Source organism: Nannobrachium achirus (genome assembly GCF_963921795.1).
Source record: "Nannobrachium achirus genome assembly, chromosome: 14".
Lineage (NCBI taxonomy): Eukaryota > Metazoa > Chordata > Actinopteri > Myctophiformes > Myctophidae > Nannobrachium > Nannobrachium achirus.
Genome location: NC_137821.1, coordinates 39560615 through 39577689, shown reverse-complemented (window position 1 = coordinate 39577689; position 17075 = coordinate 39560615). Strand labels below are relative to the sequence as shown.

Below are 17075 nucleotides of genomic sequence, written 5' to 3'. Positions count from 1 at the left end.
TCAAGTCAGTTCTGGAGATGTGGCGTAACTGCATCGATTTATACACAGAGAGGACAATTCTTTCAACATGAGATGTTGCACTCAAGTTCAGGAGAGTTTGGACAAGGTCTTTTTCTTGAATGCTGCCTTCAGGTATGGCATGGAAAGAGGGCATTTGCAATTTCTTTCACCAGTAAAAACTGCATTCATAGTCTGGAGAGGGCACTTTTTACAGACGGGTAAAAGGGTAAGGGCTCAAGCCCCCTTTGATGTCTACGTGTGCACGTGCCTGCCATGTCCAATTGTCAAAACAATACTAGGCATTGAATTGTCATCTATAAAGTCTCTCTGCAAACCGCCGCAGCAAATAAATCACCAACTAATAACCCGTGGCATAACATTTTAATCAACACTTACTTGAAACGTATCAACAAAAAAAAAAGGTAGGAAATAAAATTACAAAAAATGCATCAAACACTTTGCAGATTTCACAGTCTGTGGGTACTGTACATGTATGAAGGCACATTGTGTACTTTTTAAGGGTGCGTGGGATTGTCTTGTTTTAAAAAACGGCTGCAGTTAACCCCGTGTTCGGCCAGGGGTCGCACCGCCCTGCAAATCCCCCCGGAAAGTTGGACCTGGTCCCTCTCTGCAGCCAAAAGGCCATAAAACATCTCAGAGCCGCTCCTCCGTGACAAAGGGCTTGAGAGTAGTGCTGGAGTTATGGAGGCACCGGGGTGGGAGAGGGGCTTGAGCGTGAGCGATGACCACTTGGGCTAACACGGTCAAGGCTAATGTCAAGTAGCAGCCCTCGCCCCCGCCGTGTCCCCCCCCCCCCCCCGTACAACACAAACATCTGCACTTTGACCTCTTTTAAAGGAAAGCCAGGGTTGAGGAGGAGTGCTCTCAAATTGGACTCGAATGGGAGCTGGGGAGAACGGTCTCCAGGGGGGCCGGGAGGGACATTCCTATGAATATCACAGGGTTTATGTGCTTCATAAACAAAAAAGGCACTTCACTGAATCCTAGATGGGATCACATTTCTAGAAAAAGACAACAAATATGAACTGGTGTTTGTTGCTACAAGTGGCATGTATAATACAAATCCATCCATTCAAATAAAATAACCACAAATACAAATATATACACATACATATGCCAAGGTTTTCTTTGTGTGTGTGTGTGTGTGTGTGTGTGTGTGTGTGTGTGTGTGTGTGTGTGTGTGTGTGTGTGTGTGTGTGTGTGTGTGTGTGTGTGTTTGTGTGTGCGTGTGCGTGTGTGGTTTCGTTTTTGGTCTGTGGTATTATTATGGATCCAACATCAACACAGGGATTTTAAATTGATTGCTTTTGCCAACAGTATCATTTGACAGACACGCATAGTTGATTTCATCACTGGAATGTCTTAATGTCCTTTTCTGGGAGGACATGTTGTACTCAAGTGTCCTCGTATCTACTGTACCACTGATGTGAGTACACATTGTTATGTCAACATCTTTTCAACACAGTCAGCAATAACAGTCATCCGCAGCAAATTTATTCCTACATTTACTTTTATTTATCTCTTTGGCCTCAATGTGTTTAGCATGAAAGGTTTCAGTGACTAATTCTTTCACCTACAGTACATCGATTTTTCCATGGCTCTCGGCAGCTACTGTATAGCAGGCCTAATTTCCTTTTAAGTTTAAAACGAATAACAGACAGTACAACATGTACACACATCCTTCTTTTAGACGTTACCAGGTGTTACTGTGTTTACCCGTCCTGGTGCGGTGCCATGACCCCCCGTAAGCGTAGTGCAATCACGAAGCAATCACATCTCATACCGTGTGGTCAGTGTATGCAACATCATGGCAGTTTCCTGCCTCATAATAGTTCAGTCAAAGACAAAAGTGATCAGTGGTTGGTTGCTTTGTTTTTTAGTTTTTTTTTTTCAATCCGTTCCCTCTCCTACTCCAAATGATATATTCCACAGTAATATCCAAAAGTCCTTTAACGGGAAGATGTGTGGGGGAGGTAGGGGGGGGCTTGAAAGTGAGAGTGGGGTTCTCGGTGTTGAGAGATAAAACAGACATCTCTCCAGGTCCTCTCTTTGGTTCACAGCCCCACTCGCTTATCTCTGTACCAGAGTCTTGTTTATATATACACTTCAGTGTCTGTTTCTGTGTGTGGCGTGACCCCTGCGAGGAGGGGGGGGGGGGGGGGGGCGTTTAGGTCAGTGGTTCTCAACCTTCTTCATTTCAGGGACCCCCGTTTGATATGCATTAGGCCACGGGTCCCCCCATTTTAACTCAGAGTGTACAAAACATGTGTACACTCTCAGTTACAGCCCATAGACTCGCCATATTGTAAAGAAATTGAGCCGCTTCCTTATTTCCTTCACAGGTGTTACCAATGATGCTGATTAAGGCTCTGTTCCATTCTGGTCAAACAGAGTCAGGGTCCTAAATGTTTGGCTCACTGGATCTCAAAGTGTCCTTGAGGGGGTTCCAAATGGCCCCTTATGGGTCTGTAACACCAAGAGTGTACAAATGGACCTGTATGGGTCCATTTGGTTCCATTTGTACACTCTCAGAGTTACGGTGGTCCTTGAAATCAAAGCGTCTAAGAACCACCGTGCTACACACTAAATGGAACAGAGTCTTAATCAGTATCACTGGTAACACCACAGGAAGTAAGGAAGGGGCCTGATTTCTTTACAGTATCAGAGTCTACTGTATTCGGCCCCCTGGTTGCCCCACCGGGGATCCTACTGACATGGAAAAACAAGCGGGCTAGGGGCACCCCGCCTGATGCCCCGCCGCCGCCTGCTTGTCGTGTGCCCCGGAGATCCAGTGGTAGCAGTCGCTGGCGTTGCTCTTGTCGCTGGGCGGCTGGACGGCGCAGCGCGTGCAGTAGACGATGCCCAGCGCCACCATCACCACCACGAAGATGCACAGCGGCACCAGCAGGCCCACCAGCAGCCAGCTGCTGCCGCCCTCCTTCTGCTCCCTGCCTTCCAGGCCAGCGTCGCCCTCGCCCGCCCTCTCCGGCGAGACGGTGGCGGGCGGCGGCGGGCCGGCAAGGGAGGGCCGCGCGGGGTCCGGAGGGCTGGTGTTCTCCCCGTAGTCCTCCACCACCTCCACCCCGACCTCCACCACCTGCACTGGGAACTGTGGGTGGGAGTCTGGCGGAGGCCGGTCGACCTCCTCCTCCTCGCCTTCCTCCTCGTAGTAGTCGGGAGGCGAGTCCGTGTCGGCGAGCGGCGAGTCCGTGGGTCGTGCGGCGTCGTCGTTTCTGGGTTTCTGCCCGGCCGGCGTGGGGCTGAACCACATGAAGTTCCAGGCCCCTCCGGAGATGGTGGTGGTGGGCAGGGCGGGGTGGCCGGTGGTGGTCTCCTCCTCCTCTTCGTCGTCGTAGTAATCCGGGGTAGGGGTGGGCTCGGTGGTGGGTGGGGGTGGGGAAGAGGTGGAGGTGAAGGTGGAGGTAGGCGCGGCAGCCCACGCAGACTGAGCCTTGTCTCCCCACTCCGGCCAGTCTGACTCCTGCCGTCTCCCAGTGTCTGGCTTCTCAGCCTGCTGCGTGGGGGTGACGGGGGCTAGGCGGATAACGGGCAGCTCGTCCTGCGGAGGGCTGGTGACCCAGATCACGTCTGAGCCCGGGACTTTGGGCGGGTCCGTCAGCCAGTCCAGGGACTCGTCCTCCCCCTCCGGGGGCCAGTCGGTGTGCTGCGGGGCCCAGTCGTAGACGGGGTCCTCGGGGTCCCACACGGGTCCCTGAGGGTGGTGGGTGACCCAGGGGAACGGAGGGGTGACGGGGACCTGCATGGGGCCCCCCTCCTCGATCTTGCGGCAGGAGAAGTGGTCCGACAGCAGCTCGTAGCCCACCTCGCAGTAGCACTCGAAGCCCCCCTCGTAGTTCACGCACATCTGCTCGCACGTCCCGGGGATCTGGCACTCGTCCGTGTCCTGGCAGCGGCTGGGGTCCTCGGGCAGCGGTGAGAAGCCCAGGTGGCAGTGACAGATGTGCGAGCCCGGCGTGTTCTCACAGGCGTGCTCACAGGGGTCGCCCATGCACTCGTCCACGTCCTCGTCCTCGTGCGCGTCCTCCTCCATGTCCATGTCCTCGCATTCCCCGTCCACCAGCCGGAAGCCGTCCCGGCAGCGGCACTCGAAGCTCCCCGGAGCGTTGACGCACAGCTGCTCGCAGGGGCTCTGCAGGCACTCGTCCACGTCCACGCAGCCGCGCTCGTCCGGCGCCAGCATGTAGCCCTCGGGGCAGGCGCAGCGGTAGCCGTCCGACAGGGGCAGGCACTCGAACTGGCATGGCGCCCCCCGGCAAACATCGGCCGGCTCGCAGCTCTGCCCGTTCTCGGCCAGCTGGAAGCCGTCCGAGCACTCGCAGTGGGAGTGGGCACCATCTTCCTTGCAGAAGTGCTCGCAGCCGCCGTTGTCCTGCCCGCAGCGGTTCAGCGGCGCGGGCGGGTCGGTGCAGAGCGGGGCGTCCTGCGACCAGCCCACCGTGCCGTCCGGCTTCTGCACACACAGCACGGACTGCTCGTCCTTGGTGTCCGCCGGGCAGGGCACGGTGGCCCTCGAGCCGAAGGGCACGTGCGTGAGCAGGCTGCTGAGGAGGTTAAACGGCGTGAAGTAGAGGGCGTTGCCGCCCCCCTCGCTCCACAGCGCGGGACACATTCCCTTGTAGGTGTAGCGACACAGGTAGCCGTCCACGGGCACAGAGCACGCGCCGTCCAGCCACTTGAAGTTGTCGGGCTGCTCGTGCGGGTCGGCGCTGTAGCTCATGACCACGCAGCGCGGGACTGAGCACGTGCTGGGAGAGTCCTCCCGCTGCCAGTTGGTGTACTCGGTGTCCTGGTCACCCGTGGTCCAGGAGAAGCCCCGGAGCGGGCGAGAGGCGGTGCACTGGCGCGGCTGGCGCTGCAGCCCGATCCACACCCGCAGTGCCCGGGACGCTCGCGGGCGCTGCAGCTCCATGCCGGCGAACAGCTCCGCGACGGTGTCGGCCTCCACCTGACGTTTGATGGTGGCCAGGTTGCCTCCTCTCTCCTTGCAGGCTCTCCAGGCGTCCAGGAAGGTCTTGCGCTGGAAGAAGACCACGAAGCAGCCGTCCTCGTTGCACAGAGCGTCTGTCTCCCTCAGGTCCTGGGCCAGGACGGGAGGGACGCCACCAAACCAGGACAGCAGAGAGGTGAAGAGGAGAGCAGCTGCACAGCGCAACACAGAGCCCATCCTTCATTCGCCACTGACTCTCTCTCTCTCAAACTTGGATCTTCTCCCTCCCTTTCTCTACACGTTTAACTTTCTTTGCCTTCTTTATCTCTCTGCTTGACGTTCAAGGTTTTCCCAGCAGTAGTTTCTCCCTCTTCTTCTTCTTGCCGTCTCTGTTCCCTATCTGAACTTTCCTCCCGTCATTTGGGCTCGTTCCTGCCGTCTTTCTCTATCACTCTCCTTTCCTCGCAGCTCTGTGCTCCTCTCTCCACTCAGCTGAAAGAGTTCTGCACTGGAGTTGAGTGCTTGCAGATTGTCCCCAGATTTCGGAGGGAGGGGAGGGGAGGGGAGGGGAGGGGAGGAGAAGGGAGGTATAGAAGGAGCTGAAGGGAGGGTGGGCAGAATGGGAAAGAGGGAGGGAGTTTTGGGGAGAATTTTTCTTGGCATTTTTGCAGGATGTGAGGAGTGGGGTCTGTGTGTGTGTGTGTGTGTGTGTGTGTGTGTGTGTGTGTGTGTGTGTGTGTGTGTGTGTGTGTGTGTACGAGTGGGGGGCTGGGGGAGACGCACTGATGCGTGCATTACTTTCTCGTTCAGAGCGTGTCGTATGGTTTTCATAAGGCCGTTTATGGAAATGGTCTGGTACTCTTACATTTGTACCCTGCAGCGTGTGCACACACACACACACACACACACACACACACACACCGTTAAGGCGTTTTAAAATAGTTTTCCTTTGTGCAACATGGAGAATAAGAGGGAACAATCAGACAAAGAGATGTCTTCTATCCAACAATCTGGATCAGTTATCTTCTGTTTCTCCCAGCTCTCCCTCTCTCTGTTTTTCATTTGCCGCACGCACGCACGCACACACGCACACACGCACACACGCACACACGCACACACACACACACACACACACACACACACACACACACACACCCACCAACCTCCTCTTCGGTGTGATTAGCCCCCACAGATGCGTCAAATTCCTCTGATGCGATTCGTCTTCTAGGGTTGTCCTGAAGTCTGAGGGATGCCGGCGCTGGTTAAGGAGTGTTTCAGGGAAAGCTTACAACTCAACCTCCTGTGACGCTCTCAAGGTCCACGCTCACTTTGTTTGACAGATGTGTTTTTCGTGTGTGCGTGCGTGTGTGTGCGTGTGTGCGTGCGTGCGTGCGTGCGTGCGTGTGTGTGATATTCTCTTTGCTTGCTTTGTGTATCTGTTCATGACAATGAAAATGATGTTTCCGGTCCTGTAATAACTCATTTCTCACAGCAACAGAAGTTCCCCCTGAGAAAATATCCCCTTCTGACGGAATGCAGCCTCCCTCTCTCCCTCTCCCCCCTCATTTATGTCACTCTGTAACAACACTTGCTGCAGCAGTCCGACAAGAGGCCAAGAAACAAGACGCCGATTACCTTCTCCAAAGGTTTACAAGCGATGCTAACCGCCATGCTAATAACTCTCGTATCGCGGCAGGGGCGGAGGCAGTGAAAGTTGCCCAGGGGTCACTGGTGCACTGACGAGGGGCCTCTGGGTTTTGCTGTGAAAACACAGGCAGGATGGTGAAACGGAGGCTTGTGTTTCAAGAGACGGGGGAGGTTCGGGGGGAGGGGGGGAGGGGGGGGGGGGGTTCGCCAGTCTGCAGAGGAAGTAGCAGGACCCCTGTGAGCTCACAGTAAATGCAACTGTTTCTGTGCCAAGGTTGGCAACAGCAAAGTTTCAGCCGATATGCGCAGACGCTCGCGCGCACACACATACACACACGCATGCACACGTATTACTTTACTGAGCATATCAACGTTATTGCGTGGCAATTTTTGTAAATGGCATTTTTTACCTTTTTATAATCTAACCCCAAAGAGTTATAATGTATTGCGGTGCACCGACATAAGGCCGGTGTATCGTGATGGTCTTCACGATCGCCTTTTCTCAAATGCTACTATGCTGGTAAGCTCGCATAGACAGGCTTACTTGTCTGCGAAGAGAAAAGCCTGGTCACCATTATGAGGCAGAGAGTGCATAGAACGTGGGACTTCCGCCGTGAGAATTTTCCCCGATGTTGTTGTTCTTTTCACAAAGCAGTGTTCCTGCAAACGTACTTCCACTCACTTTATGCCTGGGCATACCCTCTATCTATTTGGCCCTCGCAAGTATAGTGATACACGTGCACGAACACGCACACATTTTGGTTTTTACACCCCACCGGCATGTGCCGAAAGATTGGACCTCAGCCCAATGAAATGTAAGTCAACGGTGACCAGGCCATTCATCCCCTGCTGTGGCAGCAGTTAAAGCAGAGCCGCTCAGCTCAGCCACGCTTTATGACAGACTGGCGTTTTGAGGTTAACCGTGTTTAATGGTCGCCATCACCCTCTAAACACTCTCTGGCTGTAAACCATAGAACAATCCACACTCCCCCCTCAGCTGTCTCCCAACATCCATCAGTGGACCACTGATGGATGGCAGAAGTGGTCAAAGAAGTAGTTTTACCCAAGTAAAAGTATAGCAAGAGCCTATGCCACAAACGTGGAAATACACTGTATTCAACATTTTACTTGAGTAAAAGCACCAAATTAAAAGTACTCAAAAAACATTTTCAAGAATAGCAGATCTAAGAGTCTTTGAGCTAGATCGGCTACTTTCTAAAATAGGTTTTTGTGGTTGATTGACAATTATATGGGGTTTATTATTATTATTTTGTAATAATAATGCTTATCTACAAAGTAACATTATGTCTGAGTTGTAGCGGAGTAGAAGTATAAAGCATTTAAATATGGACAAGTAGTAAAGTAAATTGGTCCTCACTAATGTTCATGATAAAATAGCAAAAAAAAAAAAAAAATCTACTCGGTCTGTGTCAGTTCAGAAACCCATCATCTTGTGACATCATCGTTTTAAACAATATTTTTGAAAGAATATTTCGATTTTTATTATTGCGAGAACGATGGCTTCCATTATAACATTGCAACTTTTCAGGAATAGAAAGCCTGCATTTTCTATTAGCTTGGATTCCCCATCGATGATGTCACAAGATGATGGGTTTCTGACCTGCCCACATCCCTCCTCTGAGACACAGACCGCGTAGATTTATTTAGATTTTTTTGCTATTTTATCATGAACATTAACGAGGATGAATATAGGTTGAAAAGTGGTGAAATCGTCCTTTTAAGTACCAGTAAATGTACTTTTAGGTTTTAGGTACTCTCCACCACTGCCCACGGTCGGGGTCATGCTTCCAGACCTCCATGTTCGAACAGACAAGAAGAGCAATGATGTGCACGGAAGCTGCCACAAGATCAGGTTTGTTGTCGCCATGCGCTGGGCTTGTGTGAACAATGAATATGAACTCAACAGCACCTCTGTATAACGCTTTAAATAGATTATCCGGGCACAAACAACCTCTATTCAAAAAGATGTCTAAAGGCTTGTCACATTATAATGGGATTCTAACCATGGTTGTGTGGATGGACACGGCATTAAGCCCACATGTGGGTTGGGTTGACTCTATTTAATTCTGCTGCTTATTATTATTCCTTTTTTCCTTTTGTTGTCGTACAATGGGTCCATCATCATTTATGTTGCAACGTCTGAGGAGGCAGACACATTTGCAGACAAATTTGACACTTACGTAGTATAATTGCAATTGCCAGCACAAGATGTACTGCACTGTAACAATAAAGAAACCTTGGATGAGTTGACTATTTCCCTGCTAGTGGTGGGAAAAGTACTCACATTCTGTATTCAAGTAAAAGTCTAAAAAATATTTGAAAATAGCACATCTACAAGCTCACAATGCGTCAGGTGGCTGAAATGTAAACAAGTCTGAAGTGGGTAATGTGTATTTTGTAATAATAATACAAATCTAAAAAGTAACTAGTAACAAAACTACAGTACATGAGTAAATTAGTTTAGCTACTTTACACCACTGCATGTTTTGGATTATCGTTAACATACCATTATTTTCTTCCTAAGCACAATGAAGATGTATGTCTGTAATCGTAGGGTTTTTTTTTTTTGTAAATGAAAGCCCTGCCTCATCATATAAGACTGTTCCCAAAACTAGTGAAAATAGCAGATCTCCCCACACCATTTTTAAAATGATAATACCAGTAAGACTCCCTAATCTCCACAAATAGGGCAAAAATTTGTTTTTCCAAAATCTTCCTGATCCATGTTGATGACATGGGTGTAGACATGCTGTGTAGTGATTTTCGTGATTTTAGGGCAAAATCTGTAGGAGCAGTGTCCAAAAATGTGTTTTTAAAAATCGGCCTGAAGGTGGCGCTATATGGGACAGATTCATGGTGATGGGATGAGTGTAGACATACTGTGTAGCGATTTGCGTGATTTTAGGGCAAAAACTGTAGGAGCAGTGTCCAAAAATGTGTTTTAAAAATCGGCCTCATGGTGGCGCTAGAAGAGGGCCATGTGAGAAATGAGGGGTGGGGTGTCCGCGTTGCCTTGGCGGACGAATAGGTAGCGGCCCCGGCTCTCCTGGACCCTCCTAGCCCTAGTTACGGCATTTTATGTGAGCTGCAGTGACTGGAGGGGGTCCTCCACTGGGGGCGCCACCACTTTTGCATCCGTTCTGGAGCACCAGGAGTCTGTGGTCCCCGGGAATTCCCCGTGAGCAGCCCCGTTGGGGTGGTCATTTGGTAATTTTTGCACATTTGGTCATTTTTTACATCTGGGGGTCCCCCAGGGACCTGGGGGTCCCTGGAGCTCCGGGGGTCCTTGGAGGTTGTAGTTTGGCAGCCAAGGAGCGTGTGTGCAAAATTTGGCATGGATCGGGGCAACGGTTGCGGAGATATGAGCAGGGCAATAGTGTGACGTGTGAGGTGTGACAGACAGACGGACGGACTGACTGACTGACTGACTCACAGTTTGTGGAGGTTTTGATAGTAAGTGCGACCTACGGTCGCAACAAAACGATCGGTTTTGGACAAGGTTTCCACTCGACAACGACAATATATACAACCTTGGCTCAAGTTTGTGTATTTTGAAATATGCTAAATTGTATGTGCTTTTTGAAAAGAAAGCTAAAAAAAAAAAATACAGGCCAGAGAGACTTGCTTCTCAGGTCAAACTGAGGACACTGCAGTCTGCTGATTGTGCTGCGGGGGCGCCTCAACCTAGAATTAATTTATATTGGACCATTAAGCCTTCGCTTCGGGTGAAGTTTATGAATTGTCATTTATTTGGAATAAGAATAAATGCTGGCGATTATGACTTCAGTCCAAGGGGCAGTTTTAATCTGTAAACTGGAGCATGGTAAGAGACCTCCACATGCACAGATAATCATACTGACATGGCAGCCATCTTGCAACTTATCAAGAGGCTAGCGGTGCAACAGCTAATCAAACTAAGCGAATATAAAAAAAAAATAATAATAATCTATTTAGGTGAGCAAAAATATGCTTTATAAACTTGTAGATCGGCTATTTTCTTTGATCAATTAATCGATAAATAATTGTAATCGACAGAATAACCATTAAGAAAATAACTGGTAGTTGTTGCTCTTCCAAAGCAAAGAGCTAATCTTCGACTATAGGAGGGCTCCCTAGAGATCACTCTTCCATCCAGATCGGGGTGCTGCAGTGGAGAGGGTCAGAGAGTTCGAAAGCTTGAGCAGAGTCCTTGTCCTGGTTATCATACTTTGATAATATTTGGAATTCATCAATATCACTTCAGTTTATACTGAATACACTGTACTTGAGTTTTCTTTTTCCATCTATCCCAACTCTCTTCACCAAAAATAGACGATCTACAAAGCTCACAATGCGACGCGTTGTGGCGCGTTGTGAGCTTGTAGATCGGCTATTTTTGGTGAATGTTCCTCACAGAATAGGGCTGCTGCGGTTCAAGTGGTTAAACGTCAAGTATAAAAGTTATTTCCAGTCAGTTCTGATGGAAATGGATATTTCTCCCTGACATACCGTATCTCAGGTGGAAAGATGTGCATATTTACGTAGCGTAATTATAAGATAACAGTGTAATTCAGGGGTGCCATTGATAAAAAGCTTATTTACAGGGGTGCCCTGACTCCCTGAGTCAAAAAGGTTTGAAAACCCCTGTATTATACTTTTGTGACAATGTGCGGTCTACCAAGACTGACATGAGGAGAGGCAGGCGAATAAGCTATACTAATAATGAACAAAGCAACATCTCCAATAACTATAGACTAGTAACATCAATAAACCTCACATACTGTTACTGTACAGAGATGATTCTCTCCAGACTACTAATCATCATGTCTGGTTCTAAAAATTGAGAATTGATTTGATGGCAATTGTCAAAAAATTACAGGCGAGAGCCGCGAGACACAGAAGTACAGCCAAATCACCATCATAACATCCATTCATGGTGAAGGCCCACATTTTTCAGGTCGTGACCCAAAAGACAATACGAATTAGACCTTTGTCTGGGACCCAAACTAGTGAAAACTGCAGATCTACAAGCTCACAACGTGTCACTTGACACACGTTGTGAGCTTGTAGATCAGTACTTCACACTTCACTCTTTCTTACACATTTATGTTCTAATTTCTGGAATTTTTTGGGAATGTTTATTGAAAATGTTTTGAAATAATTAAAAACTAATTGTAGGAAAAAAAAACGTAAATAAAGGGACCCATAAAAATGTAATCTGGCATAATCAGGTTAATAAAAATGTGTCCACGACCCATAAAAATGGGTGTTTGGGAACCAATGTTTGGGAACCAGTGCTATAGAGGGCATAGTTGAGTGTCTTGCCGACAATTCGACACAAAGCCAAGAGGATCCAGGAATCTTGCAATTCCCAGACGGCACCTCTTGAGCTAGTGCCGTCTCTCAGATGGGAGATAATTCAAACCTCAGCAGAATTAAGGCTGGTTTACACGTGCCCAAAAATCTATCTACAAGCTCACAATGCGTCGCAGACACAGCACGTTGTGAGCTTGTAGATCGGCACCGTACTACAGAGTATAAATTAGGACTTTAGGCCATCACAGATCCTGCACGTGCGCTTCCTGTCTGTGGGGAAAACGGTAGTCTTTCACACCATTAATAAAGGGTCTCAGATTCCCTTCCGGGATCTGTGGGATTTTACTGGTCCCACGCACAGTCTAGGACTCTACGGACACCAGCAATGAGTCACGTCTGGATGCTGGGAAGAGATACTCCCAGCAACCACTATCTGGAATGGAAGATTTTTTGACCCTGTGTGTTTGTGTGTGTGTGTGTGTGTGTGTGTGTGTGTGTGTGTGTGTGTGTGTGTGTGTGTGTGTGTGTGTGTGTGTGTGTGTGTGTGTGTGTGTGTGTGTGTGTGTGTGTGTGTGTGTGTGTGTGTGTGTGTGTGCGCGCGTGCACGTGCATGGCTACAGCAGTACACCGACAAGGGTCAGCGTGCCATGTGTATACGTGTAGCATTGTAAACCTATACAGATTGCGCCATAATCCCGCTTCAAAGCAAGCCTCCACTCTCCTAACTGACCTCACTTATGACCCCTTTATTTGAAGCTGTGGCAACTCTTTGCCGTGAGACTCCAGTCCGTATCGTAATCCAGAGAGACAGATTTATGAAAAGTTCAACGGTAGGGGCTTTCACCGCTAAATTATGCGGTGTCATTTAAGCTATAGCCGGAGGGACCGTATTCCAAAACGATAAGCAGAGAAAACACATAAGCCGTTCATCCAAGATTTACTGCGTTCCCTCATGATACCTCCCTCTCCCCCCGCAAAAGAAAATACGTCCCGATATAGCACCCCTGTGGATGGTGACATGTGATATAAGTGCACACAGGTGTCGGTAGACATTGTCCACAGCTACAGTGGCGGTGTTACATTGTATGCTCCGTCCACTTCAGCCCACAGACACCCACTAGATCAAACCTGCGGCTCTCGCTAGGGGACGAGGGGGTGGGGACCCTGAGGAGGGGCCGGAGAAATGAGGAGGGTGACCACAGTGTCGGCTGAAGGAGGCAGTGGTGTAAAGTAACCAAGTATTTTGGAGCGGTGAAAGCGCTCCCAATAGACAGGTATGTCCGTGGGTATGTCCGTGGGTGGGTGGGTGGCTGGCCGTGTCCGTAGCCTGGCAATACCATGAGTGGCCACACACAACACACTAGTTAAAGGAGGGGCGCTGTTTTGTGCAGGCCAGGCACACTCACCACTCACTCACACACACACACGCACGCACGCACGCACGCACGCACGCACGCACGCACGCTCAGATTCACCGCTCCACTTCGAACCGAGGTTTGATTTTTTTACTAAGTACTGTAATTAAAGCGCCACTGACATCTATCTATAAATGCAAGAAGTCTCTGCGTGTCTGTAATCCGCGTATCTCGAGAACCGTTCGTCCCACCGGCTTCAGATTCGGCACGCGCGTTCCCCGCCGCGGCACGGAGTGCAGTGCCGGGTCTCGACCCGACCCGACGCGCGGTTTTCCCGAACCGGCGCGAAACGTTCGGAATCTCCTTATGCGGGGTTGATTGTTGACATCAGGCTGTTCCGGAGGAAATCGGCGAAAGCTCTGACTCATTGTGACATCACTTCATAAAAGGCTCTGACATCACGTACGCCACTTGAGTCAACAAAAAATCTCTGTGAGTGTGTATGTATGTATGTAATCCGCGTATCTCGAGAACCGTTCGTCCCACCGGCACGCGCGTTCTCCATATATGGGCATAAAATGACGTACGCCACATGAGTCAACAAAAAATCTCTGTGAGTGTGTATGTATGTATGTAATCCGCATATCTCAAGAACCGTTCGTCCCACGGGCACGCGCGTTCTCCATATATGGGCATAAAATGAATGCCCCCATATATGGGCATAAAATGGATTGCAGACAGACAGATACAGATATCTCCATATATGGACATAAATGGACAGAGGCAAACAGATGGTCAAAGATCTCCATATATGGGCATAAAATGGACGCAGACAGACAGATACAGATATCTCCATATATGGGCATAAATGGACACAGGCAAACAGATGTTCAAAACGGGTCCTATGACAACAGGTATAATGAGGTTTGCATTAAAGGGGGAACCGGCACTGTGTCTGCAACACAGTTGGAGGTACAGACAGATACTCCATATATGGGCATAAAATGGACGCAGATAGACAGATATCTCCATATATGGGCATAAAATGGACCCAGAACTATAACTGCAGTGATCTCCATATATGGACATAAAATGGACGCCGACAGACAGACAGACAGATACAGATATCTCCATATATGGGCATAAATGGACACAGGCAGACAGATGGTCAAAACGGGTCCTATGAAAACAGGTATAATGGGGTTTGCATTAAAGGGCGGGGCATTCATTCCCTATTTACATTGTTCCGAGTTGGCCAGGTCGCCGACTAGACGCTCGGGCGGCCCAGCTTCTAGTCCCTAAAATGGGGGAAAAAAAGCTAGTTTATTTGCTAATATTTTGATGTCATTTTGGGACTGCGCAATAAGCCAATCAAATGAATGTATTGCTTTACTGTACATTCTCTCAATTTCTACCCCGACCCGCACCAACTTCCTTGCACTATAACTAGGAAGTGACTACATGAAAATGTCTTTTATATATAAATCTGTGTATAAAATGTAGATTTCCGCTCAAATCTCTTTGTTTTGGGGGGGGGGGGGGGACTACTGTATCTCTCCCCGGCTACACGCTCTCTAACAGGGAGAGATGGGAGACAGAGTGGCTCTTCCTGACTGGGGAGAAGAAATGCCAACTCATTTCAGCAATATATATATCCTCCTTCGAATCACTTTCTTGCACCAACATCGTTCATAAGAAGTTGTTTGTTCATCCTTATTCATTGAAATGATCAAAATCGCTCTGTGTCCCCGCTGATCGGGGAGAAATAGACGCATTGTAGGCTATGCCAGTTGGCTACGTCCCCTCCCCTGGCTGTGCAACTATTTTCTCTGAGGACACATGCAGATAGGCTTTGTTACGGGGAAAGGGGCTTGGAGAGCAGGAGGATCTATTTTCACTATTATCGATATTGATATGTTGTGCATGCATGGATATTAAAAAGAAAATTTACTTAATATAATTTTAACTTTTTTTTAAGCATGTACTTGTAAATACTCCAGGACTGCAAGTACAAGTATTTGACATATAGCAACATTCACGTTTAGTTGAGTAATTGACCAGTATCTATACTTTGACTAAAGTCTGAGGAGGTAGAGCAGAGGTTCTCAAAGTGGATTCCAGGGACTCTCTAGGTTTCTTTAGGGGGGTCTAAATTGACCCTTACAAGTCTGTAACTCTGACAGTATACAAATGGAACCAAATGGACCCGTTAGGCTCCATTTGGTTCCATTTGTACACTGTCAAGAGTTAAGGGAAGACCTTGAAACGTAAAAGATTGAGAACCACTTAGTACTTTGGCCAGAATGGCCACCACTGGACCCTGACGCCCGGCAAGGAAAAATAAAAATCTGGTGTGAGGCCAGATTTTTGCCTCCACTTCCTCTCTCCTCAGCCTCTAAACCCCGGCTGTTGTTTTGAAGAGCTCCATTTTTACCAGAAATGGAATGTTTATGTTGTTCCCTACTAAATGCCGGCGCATTAAGTCCAGCATGTTGTTGCAGCGTGATGTGCAGTACATTAGGCAATGAGGCAGCGCAGCTGTGTGGCAAATTGCTCGCGGGAATACCCAACGGCTCCGTCCCGGGCCCCTGCAAATTGTAGCAACACACGTCAACAGAGGCTTCATAGAGCTCACCATTATACGGATTGCTGGCTCAGTGCCACAAGTCTTTAAGTGCCTATCCGATTAGGGACGTTTATTTTAGTGATATGAACTTAATACTAATAGACCATTCTTCTCTCTTCCTTATCAATTTCCATTGCCCTACAACCAATTCAAACCCTATTCATAATGATGGTGGCATACGTACAGGCTTTAACTCTGGATTATCATCAAATTTGATTTTTAAGCTTGTCTGAATACACAAATTATACTGTATGTCTGTATCAACCTCTCCTGGGAAAATCTCATGCTATGATAACATTGCTATTATTCAGAGTGTGTCGTTTCCGGCACTACTGTACATGAACTGCTGTAATCTACTCTGACCAAACTCTCTTCCATCTCAGAAAGGGTAACCTTAGGTGACCAAAAATAATCTTTCCTCCACTTTGGAAATGTACCAATGAGCACAATGGAACATAAATTATAGGCTTAAGACATGCACCCCTCCTCAACCTATGAATTTAGGTCACCAAATTAAGCAACAAACTGAAAATACACTACTAGCAACTGGCTTTTGATCAGCAAAATGTCCCTTTTTAAGATTTCCCTCATCTGTCTATCCTTGTGAGTACATGTGGATCCTTGTGAGAACTTAAGATGGCTCAGGGACCACTCAGCAAAATAACATAATGAACACACTACATGACTAGTCTAGAAATGATGGGAAACACACAGAAAACAGACATATTTCCATCATTGAACAAAAAGACTGTCATGGAATGATTAATGATGAAATTATGAAGTTTCTTCTTTTGGAATTAACAAAATAAAGACAAAAATGGTTTCCTAGTGGTTTTGGACAGAAACTGCAAAATGACATCAGATATGATTTGTCCACACTGAAAGTATAATATATCTTTATTGGTATGACCATGGAGCGTGTCGCTGTTGGCTGTTACTACATCTCATCTTTTCGACACTCGACTCTATCCCTCACCCTAACCTTAACCTCCGTGGAGTGAGTCGCAAACCCTCCGGTCGAAATGATGGGCGTTCGCAAAAGCGAGATTTCCCCATGACCATGGCGGGCCGCATAGACATGCTGCAGGGGCCGCATGCGGCCCACAGGCCGTAGGTTGAACTGCGCTGATTCAGAGTATGTTTGCAGTTGAGGTTTAATAAT

General features: G+C 48.3%; 1 protein-coding gene across 1 annotated transcript; it reads right to left on the bottom strand.

Moving 5' to 3' along the window:
• Nucleotides 1-414: 414 nt before the first annotated feature.
• Nucleotides 415-5444, bottom strand: cd248a (CD248 molecule, endosialin a). The gene has a single exon (XM_080742341.1). The coding sequence runs from the start codon at nucleotides 5204-5206 to the stop codon at nucleotides 2753-2755; it is 2454 nt and encodes an 817-aa protein (XP_080598467.1). The 5' UTR covers nucleotides 5207-5444; the 3' UTR covers nucleotides 415-2752.
• Nucleotides 5445-17075: the final 11631 nt, after the last annotated feature.

Coding starts and splice junctions, on each gene's coding strand:
- cd248a (XM_080742341.1), bottom strand. CDS start 5,206: ATGGGCTCTGTGTTGCGCTGTGCAGCTGCTCTCCTCTTCACCTCTCTG.